Below are 14,393 nucleotides of genomic sequence, written 5' to 3'. Positions count from 1 at the left end.
ATCTTTTGTTTTATTGTCCCCATATCTTAGCCTTTTGGTACTCAATCTGGGATCAATTAAATTGTTTATTGGAAAACCATGTAGCGTTATCTTATGATACTGTGATATTTGGAATGTCTATGAGAAAAAAGAGTCAGATATCATCGTCTAATAATAAACTTTTAATGATCATGACGGGAGTTGCCATCCAACATATTACTAATAATTGAATAAAGTTTTTTTTAAAAAGTGTCAGTGATTTTTTTTTTTTTTAGAATTGATTAACTCACGTGATTAGGTGTCTGGAGCAGTCACAGAATAGCATCAACATGGCTAAGAGCTTTCTGGATTCCTCGGTGTCATTGTTGAGGCATTCTAAGAAGAGCTTTAATCCACCCTGTGGTCCAAGCTCACAAATGAAAGCCCACAGCTTGGGTAACAAGTCATCAAGATACGTGAGGCCTGAAAAAAAACGGAAACGAGAACTGAAAGTCTACCGAAGAAATTTTCAAAAGCCGTTTATCCATGTAAAACAAGCTTTCTGAAGACTGCCTATAAATAAACAAATTGTTCGTCATTTCAACCGCATTTTCCAGAAGGTGTTCCTGTAATGGAGCTTGAGCAGCTAATGTAATAATTAGGGCTGCAAGTTAACCGCAGTTAACTCTGCAATTAATGCTTTAATTGATCATGATTTTAAAAATTAATCATGTTACAGCATCTCTTGTCTCTGCCAAACATCTGTTCTACTGTCTTCCACTCCTAACCCCTATCCTCGGCATCATCCCCTTTCCCCCACTGGTCTATCTTAAAGGTGGTCTTCTGTTGGTACATGGCAGCAGCTGCATTGCACATACCTCGGTCCAAAGCTTTCCCTCAGACCCACCGGGCGTGGGGCACAAGAAAAAAGTGTGATGTCAGAGGTGGTGGTACAGGACAGAGGGAAAGCTTCAGAGCAGGCTGCAGGCAGCATATGTACAACAAACTGGGGACTGCTGGGGACCAACAGAAGACCAACGTTAAAGGCAGACTGGCAGAGGGAAGGGAGAAGAGTGAGCTGCAGACCCAGAAGCAGAACAGGAGGGGCTAAGGCGGTGAGCTCCAGCAACCATAAATAGAGCTTGGTACTACTCATCACTAAGTTTGTTTCACTGCTCATGGAAATGGAGGAGGTGAGAGGGACAGACAGAAAGAGAGCTAATGGACCTGGGGAAAGAGGAGAGGGAGGGAGGGAAGAGAAAGATTTGGACCTGGACGTGAGAGGGTGGGAGATCATCAGTCTTTTGAGGAAGGGGGATGGGATTTGATATAACACCTTTCTGTGATTACAATGAAAGTGGTTAATATTATATATGGGTACTTATTTTGTACCTGGGACTGTGGAGGGTTAAATGACTTGAAGTGGGAAATAAATAAATACCTTTAAATTGTACGATTAATCGCAATTTTAAATTTTTATTGAAATGCAGCCCTAGTAACAACACATGTAGCTTAGCATTTTCAAAAATATATGCTTTGGCCCTCATTTCATAAACCCTATTCACAGTGGATATGTTGTATCGGGCAATGGTGCGCCCGCACCTGGAGTACTATGTCCAGTATTGGTCACCGTACCTTAAGAAGGATATGGCAATACTTGAGAAGGTCCAGAGGAGAGCGACACAAATGATTAAGGGCATGGAAAACCTTTCATACATTGAAAGGTTGGAGAAATTGGGGCTCTTCTCCCTGGAAAAGCGGAGACTCAGAGGAGACATGATAGAGACTTACAAGATCACGAAGGGCATAGAAACGATAGATTCCTCGTACAATAGATCCTTGAGCCCCAAGACCATCCTGTTGGCCATCCGTTGCACCGACTCTACTTTCAGCACATCTTTTCGGTAGTGTGGCCTCCAGAATTGCACACAGTATTCCAAATGAGGTCTCACCATGGTTCTGTATAATGGCATTATGACTTCAGGCTTCCGGCTGACAAAACTCCTGAGGATGCAACCTAACAACTGTCTTGCCTTAGATGAAGCCTTCTCCACATGATCAGCAGTTTTCATGTCTGCGCTGATGATCACTCCCAAGTCTCGTTCTGTTGAAGTTCTAGCTAAGGTCTCACCATTCAAGGTGTAAGTTCTGCACGGATTTCTGCTGCCAAAGTGCATGATCTTGCATTTCTTAGCGTTGAAGCCCAGCTGCCAGGTCGAGGACCAAAGCTCCAACAAATGTAGGTCCTGTGTCATACTATCGGGTGAATTGCCGTCTCTCACTATATTGCATAGTTTGGCGTCGTCAGCGAATAACGTTACCTTACCTTGAAGCCCCTATGAATATGTTGAAAATAAGCGGGCCCAAGACTGAGCCCTGCGGTACTCCACTGGTCACCTCCGATGTTTTAGAAAGGGTACCGTTAACTACCACCCTCTGAAGTCTGCCACTCAGCCAGTCATTGACCCATGTAGTTAGTGTTTCTCCCAGCCCCATTGATTTCATCTTGCTCAACAGCCTGCGATGCGGGACACTATCGAAAGCTTTTCTGAAATCTAGGTATATGACGTCCACGGATTCTCCCAAGTCTAGCTGTTTTGTTACCCAGTCAAAGAAGCTGATGAGATTGGATTGGCAGGACCTACCCTTGGTGAATCCGTGTTGACTGGGATCCCGTAGATTCTCCTCATCCAAGATTGCGTCTAATTTACGTTTGATTAGTGTTTCCATGAGTTTGTACAGATGAAGTCAGCAACAGGGCAGTATTTTCCCAGGAATACTTTCCCCTAAAAATTATTCCATGGAAAACATTATCACACATTTGCACTGGCTATTTAGTTCGCAATAAACTCCAGGAATACCTACATATTTTAAGGGAAGATTTGTATTTGAATACGTCCATTAGCAGTATTGATTGGGATACATATTTTATAAAGTATGTGCATGAATAATAACCCTGCCCTCCATAATGCACTGCTCATTTTCAGTAAACTTGTGTGCACACAGGCTATATTTACATTTATGTGCATATCAGATGGGTAATTTTAGAAAAAAAAAACCCGCTTAATTCTGTGCATAAACACTGCTTTACCTTCAGAAATGTCTTATAGCTACCCTCAAATATGTTCAAATCTCAACCTAACCACATATTCCTTCCTCTCTAAAAGGCAGTAATTGTGTACTTAAAACACATTTTAGTTTATGTTGCATAAAAGTTAAAAACAAAACATGTCTGTAAAATGTTATAGAGCAGTTATGCTTAAAACCAGCTAAATACAACCGCTTTTCATTCAGTCCACTTTCTTTCTCACCTTTAGCTTGTCACTTACTTCCTTCTGCTTCTCACAGCTTCACTTTCCCAGTGCTTTTAAATGCAAAACAATTTGCAAGCAAAGCACAAAGTGCAGATGGAAAGAGCCTGCTATAGAGAATTAACAAATTGGGAGGTACCATTAATACACAAAGGGGAACATGCAGGAAGATGAACTCACCTGTGAGGATTTGCAGTCGGATCTGAGTTAAGGTTGTGAGCGCCATCTGATACAGCACACAGACGCTGCAAACTTTCTGCACTTCAGCTGAATCGACACGTTTGCCTCCAATGGGCTTCAATATGTTCCGCACAGATGCCGATTTCTGGAAAGCTCGCTTGAAAAGGTCTGTGGACAACCAAACGGGAGTTTGGGAAAACATTTAAGGACAAAGAATTATCCTGTCTGAGGAAGACTCATTAGCCAGAAAGATGCTTGGGGTAATTTTCGTATTTCCCACACTGCTGCAAAGCCTGCAGCTACTTTCTATCTGCAGTATTTATTCTTATCATATGAGTTTTTCTTCAAAAATTACCAGCACTTATATACATAATCTCTGGCCATAAAAGTTGCTAAACAGTCAAAAGTTATGCATATAAATCCCTGTGGAGTATGATGTGAGGTAAACGTTTCGTGATATCAATTTAATTTTAATAAGTTTAGCTACACCCCATACAAAGCAGCTGAGGTTCCACTAGACCAGGGGTCTCCAAAGTCCCTCCTCGAGGGCCAAATCCAGTCAGGTTTTCGGGATTTCCCCAATGAATATGCATGAGATTTATGTGCATGTACTGCTTTCAATGCATATTCATTGAGGAAATCCCAAAAACCTGACTGGATTCGGCCCTCGAGGAGGGACTTTGGAGACCCCCTGCACTAGACATATGGGAAGTTGGGAGAACAAGGGGAGGGACCCAACACCCAAGTGTGGTACCCTTGAGGCCAAAAGAGACTGCAAGCCTCCAGCCTCAATCCAGCAGTTGAAGGGAAAGGAATGCAGAGAGAGTTTTACTTTTTTAAACCAAAACGAAAACAATTTCAGACCCCCTAGGCTGAGCGAAAAAAAAAAAAGAGACAGCCTGTCACCCCACAGCAAGGCCTAATTCTAGCTCACAGATAAAACCGACTCACCACCTCCACCTGCTGGAGACTGAGAATAGATCGACTCTAAGGAGGGATTGCAAAGCCTACTTGTAGCTAACTTAAAATTCAGGAATTCTCAGTCTCCACCTGCTGGTAGAAGTGCATAATCGTTTGTCTGTGCCAGTCTGGAGGGATGATAGAAAAAGGTCCTTTTATTAAGCTGCAGTAAGCGATAGTGTGTGCTTACTACAACTTAAAAGGGCTTTCTGTTGGATATGCGGAGACATACTGTGGTAAAATTCCAATGTGTGTGCGCAAACCGTGAGGTACAAAAATTTTTGAATTTTTCTGAAGAGAGGCATATCTGGGAAAGGCGGAGTGAACATGTCAGCACAAAATCAGTTAGCGCAGGCACATTACCATGCACTAACTTATCAGTGCAGGATTAGCATGCAAGCCCTTAGGGGCTGATTCTATATTCGGCGACAAAAATCGGCCAGCACCTACAAAAATGGCAGCCGTGTGTCAATCACACTTAGGCGCCATTTACAGAATTGCAGCTATGTAAAAGCTTAGGCACCTGAAACGTAGGCGAGTGTTTTAAAGGCCTACATTTCAGGCGCCTAAGTTTTTAGAGAATTGCACTTAGTGGCACATAAGGGGTCCTTTTATCAAGCCGCGCTGGCGGGGTTAGCACGTCAGACATTTCATCACGCGCTAACCCCTGCGGCCGGCTAAAAAACTAACGCCTACAGAAATATTGTATATGGCAGTGGAAGGGAGGATGAATAGAACTTTGCATTGCTCTCTTTAAGTAGAGGGTAAAATGAATTAAGAAGAATAGTGTTGGGAGGGAGGGTGGGTTATGGGTTTATATATATATACAATTGTTATTATCTTGATGGATTTATCATGTGTTGTTTATGAACAAATGTATGATCTTTATTTTACACTTGTTGAATGATTAAAAAGGAATAAAGAATTAAAAAAAAAAAAAAAACTAACGCCTGCTCAATGCAGGCGTTAGTGGCTAGCGCGGCAGGCGGTTTAACGTGCAGTATTACACGCGTTAAATCCCTACCACAGCTTGATAAAAGGACCCCTAAACACCCACTTTTAGGCATTAGGCACTGCTAAAAGCCATGCGATAGAATCGGATACGCACCTACAGCCCAATTAATTTCTCCCCCAGTTATTGAGGCTATTAAGGGTATTTTGTCAATTAGATTACGTATTAATATCATTAGTATCATATCTCCGTTATTTAAATGTTCTGATTTCCGCTTATTGGATGCTGCATAAGTATTATGTCTCCCTTTTAATATGTATTGTATTTGAATTTCAGTGTTGTTAATAAGTAATGAGGCAAACTTGGTTCTTTTTGTTGCATAGAGCTTTTTGGACCCCAGTTCATTTGCAAAAGTTAGATAGATTTAAGTCTAATAAATGCTGGCATTGTAATCTGGAAGTAGGGACATTGGATCATTTACTTTTTTACTGTCCCTGTATTAAATTATTTTGGAATTCAATTTGGACGCAGGTTAACCGTTTACTTGAAAATCATGTTGCTTTGTCTTATGATACTATTCTGTTTGGCATGGCTTTGAGGAAAAAAAGTCAAATTTCATCTTATAATAACAAACTTCTATTAATAATGGCAGGGGTGGCAATTCAGCACATTACGGCTAATTGGAAAAATTATACAAATCTTAATTATTCTTTTTGGTGGAATTCACTTTGTCACATTTTTAAAATGGAAAGAGCAATTGCTGTACAGAAAGGTAATTATAACAACTTTATAAAGATCTGGGGGCCATTAGAGAATTATTGTAATGAATGAACATCGTTTTCCTTTCTGATGGATACATGTATTTTATTGGGGGGAAGGGGGGATATTGGATGATTAACATTTTTATTTAATGATTGGATTTCTGTTGAAGAATTGTTGGGGGGGGGAAGGGTTAATATTTTTATTTAATGATTGATTTCTGTTGAAGAATTGTTGGGGGGGGAAGGGTTATAATTTCTACTTTAATGGATTATATGTATAAGAATGTCAAGTGCTGTTTATTTTATTAGTAATGTAATGTTTTAATATTAATCACTTGTTTGTCAGTTTTAAAATGAATAAAGAATTTAAAAAAAACCAAACAATTAGATTACATAAGAGGCATCTAACTTTAGGCGCTCTTTACACGAGGGATTTTCAAAAATTTCCCGCACTTTTATTATTTTTTTATTCTTTATTTTTGTCAACTTTCATTGGGTTTGGGGAGTTTAGTAGGATTCCTTCAATAAAATGTTATAAACTAAATTTTGGGGGAAGATAGGGGGGGAGAGGTGAATAGGGAAAAGGGAAGTAGGGTAGGAATTAGGGGGAGGGTATTGAGAGATGTAATGGGTATTTTGGAAATATATTTTGAAGAAATGAAAGATATTTGATGGAAATTAATATGATGAATTTTAATTTAATGATTATTTTATTGTATTATATTATTGTATATTTACTGATTTCTTCAATAAAAATGTTATAAATTAACACTATTAAATATCGCAAAAGCAAATTACATCACTTTTCCACGTAATCATCCTATTTTACCTGACTGACTAGTCACATGACATTTTACAATGTACCCTTTTACCACTTATCCTGCCCCAACCATTTCCTGCGAAAATATGAAACTGAGGAAACGTTTTGAAGAACCCTCACAGAATCAGCCCCTTAGAGCCTACAAAATGGGTGGCAGTAAGGGTTCATGCATTAATGGCAACATTAGCGCTCAACCATTAATTGGGGAAAGTAGAAAATCAGCCATTTTCCAGCGGAAGTTAAAAAAGGCAAGTAAGGGCACTCTAAGGCCACTTTTACCGTATCTTAGTAAGAGGACCCCATAGTGCAGGGGTGGGCAACTCCGGTCCTCAAGGGCCGGAATCCAGTCGGGTTTTCAGGATTTCCCCAATGAATATGCATGAGATCTATTTGCATGCACTGCTTTCTCTTTTTTTTAACAAATCTTTATTCATTTTGCATCAAATAACAAGTATAACAATAAATAACAGTTAAAATTGAATTCAACACTTGTAACTTTATCATATTCAGCATTAAAACATTATAATTTTAACCCAATCCCTCCCAACCCAACCATAATCTATGCATTCGCAAAACTCCTATATAATTTTCTTTATTATTGGTCTAAATATTAATAAAATTATAAAATCTCTCCCCATCCCTTCCTTTTTATTGTATTTATAATGGAAAAATGGTATTTATTCATTACAATATCTTGTCAATGGCCCCCAGATTTCATTAAATTTATTATAGTTCCCTCTTTGTATAGCAATTACTCTTTCCATTTTATAAATGTGACATAATGAATTCCACCAGAAGCAATAATTAAGTCTACTCCAATTTTTCCAATTAAATGTGAAGCATGCACTGCTTTCAATGCATATTCATTGAGACAATCCTGAAAACCCGACTGGATTCCGGCCCTCGAGGACCGGAGTTGCCCAACCCTGCCAAGGTGTCTAGATAAGATATCCAATCACTTTAACTGGTTATATTTAAGATGAATGGATCTCTCCAATTATCTGGTTACATTTAAGCAAATATAGCCCTTTACTGTTACTTGTAAAGTCCACATGCGCCAATGTGCAGCGCTAAGACTATGGATTGAAAGAGGAGTATACTATCCTATGCACGGCACAGGATGGATATTAAAAGCATACTAAGTATCTAAGACTGTGTAGTGCTGATCTACACTAACTTTTCATTGGCATGTTGTTCTGTGGTGAAACACTGTTCGTCACTTCCTGGTTCTCCAGAAGCTTCTTGCTCAGGACGTCTCTGAACAAAACGCGGATCATCTGGATTCCCCAAAGATGCTGCAGTTGCTTGGTCAATAAAGGCATGGATTCATTTAAACTAGGAGGAGGAAAGAGGAAGACACTGAAAACAGGCTCCTAGAAATACAAGATTTCGTACTGGTAAAAACTATATATTTAAGAAATCACACACGTAAACTATGGGCCGCTTCTATTAAACTGTGCTAGCAGTTTTCTAGCACGGGGAGCCGCGAAGAATGGCCCGCGCTGCTACCGACGCTCATAGAGTTCCTATGGGCGTCGGAAGCAGTGCGGGCCATACAGCGCAGCTCTAGCGCAGTTTAATAGGAGAGGGGGCATGTATATGGATAGTAGTAGTAAACAACTAAAACCCCCCCCAAAAAAATTGCCCGCCCGCCGGGGGTCCCTAGGAGGATTCATAAATTTGCAGTATCTCTGTTTGTTGCAACTAAGGTAGTGGTGGCTCGACATTGGAAGAATGTACAATAACACTTTCACTACAATTGATGCATAATGTCAAGTGATGCAATACCAGAACGGTTCATAGACAGTGGCGCGCAAGACACCAGCGCGCTGACAATCCAGCGCAAGACAGAAGTGCGCGGGGGAAAAAGTAATTTTTAAAGAGGTCCGATGGGGGGTTTGGGGTGGCAACCCCCCCCCACTTTATTGGTTAGTGTTCACGCTGCTGTTGGAGGGGGGTTTGGGGGGTTGGAAACCTCCATTATAGCGAAAACAGAACTTTTTCTGGGTTTTTTTCAGAAAAAGTTCCATTTTCTCTATAATGTGGGGGGTTTCACCCCCCACACCCCCTGCAACGGCAGCGCGAACACTAACCAATAAAGTGGGGGGTTACCACCCCAAACCCCCAGTCGGAGCTCTTTAAAAATTACTTTTTCCCCCCGCACACTTCTGTCTTGCGCCGAATTGTCGGCGCGCTAGCGTGCGATTATCCTGTCACCTACCAGAACAGCACAGGCTCTACAACAAATTGAAAAAGAAGGAAAACGCCTCAGACAAGGACCCTCCCACCTCCACAAAAGGTGGTTGAGCGGTCACCTCATTGGCAAAAAACCTTCATCAAGATTGAAAAAGCTCTGTGCTGTGCTATGGAAGGCACAAAAAGATATGCGTTCCACTTTAAATAATAATCATTTCATTTTTATATACCACCTGACCAGAAATGGTTCTAGGCGGTTCACAAGTATAACTGAACATGCAGCGAGAAATACAATTTAAAAGTGGAAATACATCAGATAGTAAAACATAGGAAGTGCATAAAATTTTAAAAGACAACAGAATGCATTAAGATACAAATTTATCAAATAATTGTCTTCAATAATTTTCTAAAATCAAGATAGGAAGAAGCTCCTAGCATAATTTTTCCAAACCAAACATTCAATTTAGCAGCCCGAAAAGAGAGAGTTCTCTCCAGAAACCTTTTATAACAACATAATTTAACAGAAGGGAATTTAAACAAACAAACCCTACGTGTAAACTTATTTGAGTGGTTCAAAGAAAAATGAGAAACAAGGCAGCCAGGTGACATGCCAAAGACTGATTTATAACAAATACAAGCAAACTAAAACAAAACTCTGGCCTCAATCGGCAACCAATGAAGTTTCTGATAATAAGGAGTAATATGCTCCCATTTTTTTTAGACCAAAAATCTGATCAGTCGTGTTACACCCTGAGGCAGCAGATTTTTGAAACGCTGGCCACCATCGGTGTACCGATTAGCTGAAGATAAGTTGGAAAAAAATTTTTTTTCTTTTATCGTCTTCCATAGCACAGCACAGCAGAGCTTTTTCAATCTTGATTAAGGTTTTTTGCCAATGAGGTGACCGCTCAACCACCTTTAGAAACCACCTTTTGTGGTAGTGGGAAGGCCCTTGTCTGAGGCGTTTTCCTTCTTTTTCAATTTTTCAATTTGTTGTAGAGCCTGTGTTGTTCTGGTACTGTATCACTTGACATTGTGCATCAATTGTAGTAAAAGTGTTATTATACATTCTTATTGACTTTTCATGGAATCCGAGTCTATTTGTCGACATTGGAAGAAACTATCTGCTCCATCCCTCCCTGAGGTTTGGGGGAAACTGGACAATATTTTTAGTTTGGGGAAAACTGGACTATATTTGTTTGATGTCAAAGTTAACAGCTTTCAAATATGGTCGTTTTGGTATATTTCATAAAATATGGGATTCTTACATGCATTGGCGGGGTATTGATGCTGCTTGACATCTTGTAGTTGACTATGCTGTTTGTTGTTTCTTATTTCTTTCTTTTTGCTTGGTTTTCCAGAGCCGTGGACAGGTGTGGGTTGTGTTTTGGGGGGTTGTTTTTTATTGTATCTTTTTGGTTTATCTTGTTTTTGGAATAGTTGCCTACACCCTATCTTTCAGATTTGCGAGATGCTGCCTGTCTGTGTTATGGGTTAGCATCCAGTTGCTGTGTTGTATTCCTTGTTTAGGTAAATTGAAAATTAATTAATTAATTAATCAAAAAGCTAAAAAAAAAAATCACCAGAAACATAGGAGAAACTGAAAAAGAGAAATGCTGAGTGGAAGAGGAAGAGTCACTAATCAATAGTGATTTTATAATTATCTGAACCTTAGCAATCCCTGATTCTCTAGATACCTGACAAGAGAAATTACTAAATAGTTTGATGACCTACTACTATCACTGTCTGGTGGATCACAATTTTGCTGAAAGACAAAAAAGGAACTGCAGACAGATGGACAAGATGCAGGCAAAGTTTATTGAGACAGACAAACAATTTGCTGCGTACAAACAGACCACTTTTTTACAGAATATGGCCTGCATCTTGTACATGTAATGTAATGTAATGTAATTTATTTCTTATATACCGCTACATCCGTTAGGTTCTAAGCGGTTTTCAGAAAATATACATTAAAATTATAAGTAAGAAAGGTACTTAGAAGTTCCCTAACTGTCCCGAAGGCTCACAATCTAACTCTGTCTTCAGTTCCTTTTTCATCTTTGCTCCACTGCATTCTCACTGCAGATCAGTTGGATTTGTTTTTTGTCCTTATTCTGACAATTTTGATGATCCATACGTATGAATGTAAGACTGTTGAATATTCTAACAGACAACCCTTTGATAAAATTTGGGCACCAATATCTAATTACTCACAATCCCATTGACCCTCCAGGTTTAATTAACAATGTAATCTTGCTTTATAATTATATCCTCTATAATAAAATCCTAAGTGTGCATGTGCACTTAGGGTTTTATGGTTCCTGCAGCGTGCTGTGTCCTTCCGTGGCCGTATTCTATTTAAGGCACACAGCGGCTGTCGGCGCATGCAGGCTGCGGTGGCTTGAGGCAGCTGTTGGCGCATGCAGGCAGTTGAGCTGTGGCGAAAGGTGTCATGCGGGTGATTACAGGACAGAAGGGCAGACATGAACGGAACGGAAGCTGGACAGGGGGAGCAGGTAAGGGGTGCTGCTGGACAGGGAGAGCAGGGAAGAGGTGCTGCTGGACAGGGAGGGAGGTAACAGGAAGGGAGACCTACTGCTGGACAGGGGGAGCAGGGAAGGGTGATGTTGGACAGGGAGGAGGTAAAAGGAAGGGAGAAGGCCTACTGCTGGACAGGGAAAGCAGGGAAGAGGTGCTGTTGGACAGGGGGGGAGGTAAACGGAGGTAAAAGGAAGGGAGAAGGCCTACTGCTGGACAGGGGAGAGGTGCTGCTGGACAGGGGGAACAGGGAAGGGGTGCTGTTGGACAGGGGGGAGGTAAACGGAGGTAAAAGGAAGGGAGAAGGCCTACTACTAGACAGGGGAGAGGTGCTGCTGGACAGGGGGAGGGAAAACAAAGGGAGAAGGGCTGCTGCAGGACAGGGGGAACAGGGAAGGGGTGCTGCTGGAAAGGGGAGAGGTAAAACAGAGGGAGAAGGGCTGCTGCTGGACAGGTGGAGCAGTGAAGGGGTGCTGCTGGAGAGGGGGAGCAGGCAAGGGGTGCTGCTGGACACAGGGAAGGTAAAAGGAAGGGAGAAGGGCTACTGCTGGACAGGGGGAGCAGGCAAAGGGTGGTGGTGGACAGCCGAGGAAAGAGAGAGACAGAAAGAAAGAAAGACAGACAGACAGAAAGCGGCCAAAGAGAGAGAAAGACAGACAGACAGACAGACACATCTATTCTAGCACCCATTAATGTAATGGCTTAAAGACTAGTGGATTATATTATTTGTGTGAAATATATTTTAATGATGATTTACTACCCAGAATCTTTTTCCTTTTCTTTTTTTCTTATATTTGTAATAGTGACATGGTTGTTATATATTTTATACTTGTACGCTCTTTTCAAAGCTTTTGCAAGTCTCCCAAAATAATTGTTATGCTATTTCACATATCTTCTTCACCATCATTTGATGGTATAATTTGTTATTCTGTAAATTTTGAAAACGTTTCCATAAAATTAGTTGAAATTTAAAAAAGGAAAATTTTTCAATGACCTTTTCCATGGATAAATGGGAATTCACCTAGGGAAAACAGCTCTTTTCCTGCTCCAAGAAGAAAACCACCCATGCTAGGCAAAGCAGAGGTAGTTTATGCTTCTGTGGTGAAAAGAGGCAGAGCTGAGGCAGGCCAGCATGGAAATTTCAAATCTCAAATCCCTGTATGTGCATTTTGCACGTTTGCCCCATATACTTTGCAGTTGGAAAGTGCACAGAAAAACAGACAATCTCTGCAGCAATAGCAGACCCGATCTTTTTAAAGGAAACTTTGTGGGCAGTTTCTTTTAAAATTCTCTTTGCAGTTCCTGGAAGTATTATGTTCTTACAGGTCTGCAAGCTCTGAGCACACAGTTTGCAAAATGTTTTAATAAAACCTGGAATCTGTGTTTAGATTTATCAAGAGATGAAAAGCAGAATTTGTTCTGCTTCTTTTCCCCCTTATATTTTCACACACGCTTACCTTTGCTGGCTGAGGGTGAAGGGTCAGTATTCCCAAAGCCTACTCATCTGAACTCTACTCTGGAGCTAAGAAAAAGAGACAAATGTGTCACCGTTCCCGCGGGACCTATCTCCATCCCTGCCAGCTCTGTCCTCAGCTGCACAAGCCTTGAACACTTATCATTTTTAAAGCATTCAAGGCTTGTGCATGAGGATAGAGCTTGCAGGAATGGGGAAGGGACAGGGACAGAACTCGCAGGGATGGGATGGGGATGGAGACAGGGACAAATTTGTCCCCATGTCATTCTCTAGTGTTAACCCTGAAGAAAATGTCCTTCCTCCTTCTCTTGAGCCCTAAGTGCCTCATCTCCATGATATACGTGAACTGTCAACATGAATCTTTTCAAGAAACTAAGAAACATTTGATTTGAGATGGTTCAAAACAATTCTAAGCTTTTATGAAAATGATTGTGATATTTCCTGGATTCCACCATTCTTCTAAATATTTGCTTTCTCGTCTTACCCATAATCCACGGTCTGAGAGAACCAACCAAGGACTGGATGCCAATGGGTCAGATTCGACTTCTTCTGGGAAACATACTTCTGGCAGTAAGAGAGCATGTCAGTGAGCACAGTCACAAAATGCTTTGCTTCCTCTTCCAACGTCTTTTCAGTCAGGGAGCCCAAATAAATAAGGTTGCCTGCAAGAAGCAGCAGCAAAGGCTGAGTAACAGGGACTCCTTGATACTTACAGCAGTTTGTAGCACTAGATGCTAAGCTGAGCTGACTGTACTGAACTGAACCTGTGAAGCACACAGGTATGAAAATCATATCGTTTGACATTGGCATGGAGAGCGTGCAGGGGGAAAATTAAAGGGTAAGCAAAGGTGAAAAAGTGTGTGGTTACCAGGGAAAAGGAAAGGAATAACAACTTTTGGATTTTAGTCCAACTTTCCAAATTGGTTCCAAGGCAGCTTACTGCATTATTAGTATCTAAGGGCGATAAAACCCCCGACCCAGAGAGCTTACAATTTAAGGAGGCAAGAATACATGGAGAACTAAACTGTTTCACACATCTGTCTTACCAGCTGCAGACAATAACCATTTTTTTAAAATAATTTGGGAGTTTTCAGCCCATCTTTTAAAATGATGCTCAAGGCACCCGACAGCTTTTGAACTCGAGTACTATACATCCATTCCCCAGAGAACCTACAATACAAGCGTAAGAGTGGAGGAGTAGCCTAGTGGTTAGAGGACTGAGTGACCACCAGGAAGCCCAGTT

The 14,393-nt window shown here is 40.9% G+C and overlaps 1 protein-coding gene across 4 annotated transcripts in view; it reads right to left on the bottom strand.

The window, feature by feature from the left end:
• The window catches only part of UBE3B (ubiquitin protein ligase E3B), a 122,174-nt gene that overhangs the window by 61,849 nt on the left and 45,932 nt on the right, over positions 1-14,393 (bottom strand). For all 4 annotated transcript variants that reach the window (XM_033955671.1, XM_033955674.1, XM_033955672.1 and 1 more), the window contains 4 exons: positions 13,635-13,812; positions 8,120-8,277; positions 3,450-3,617; positions 270-441 (listed from right to left, as the gene is read on the bottom strand). In XM_033955671.1, the coding sequence (XP_033811562.1) occupies positions 270-441; positions 3,450-3,617; positions 8,120-8,277; positions 13,635-13,812 (676 nt within the window). The remainder of the gene's footprint in view (positions 1-269; positions 442-3,449; positions 3,618-8,119; positions 8,278-13,634; positions 13,813-14,393) is intronic.

The sequence above is a fragment of the Geotrypetes seraphini genome, chromosome 8, assembly GCF_902459505.1.
Source record: "Geotrypetes seraphini chromosome 8, aGeoSer1.1, whole genome shotgun sequence".
Classification (NCBI taxonomy): Eukaryota; Metazoa; Chordata; class Amphibia; order Gymnophiona; family Dermophiidae; genus Geotrypetes; species Geotrypetes seraphini.
The sequence above is the reverse complement of the archived record's forward strand: the minus strand, read 5'-3'. Positions and strand labels throughout refer to the sequence as shown.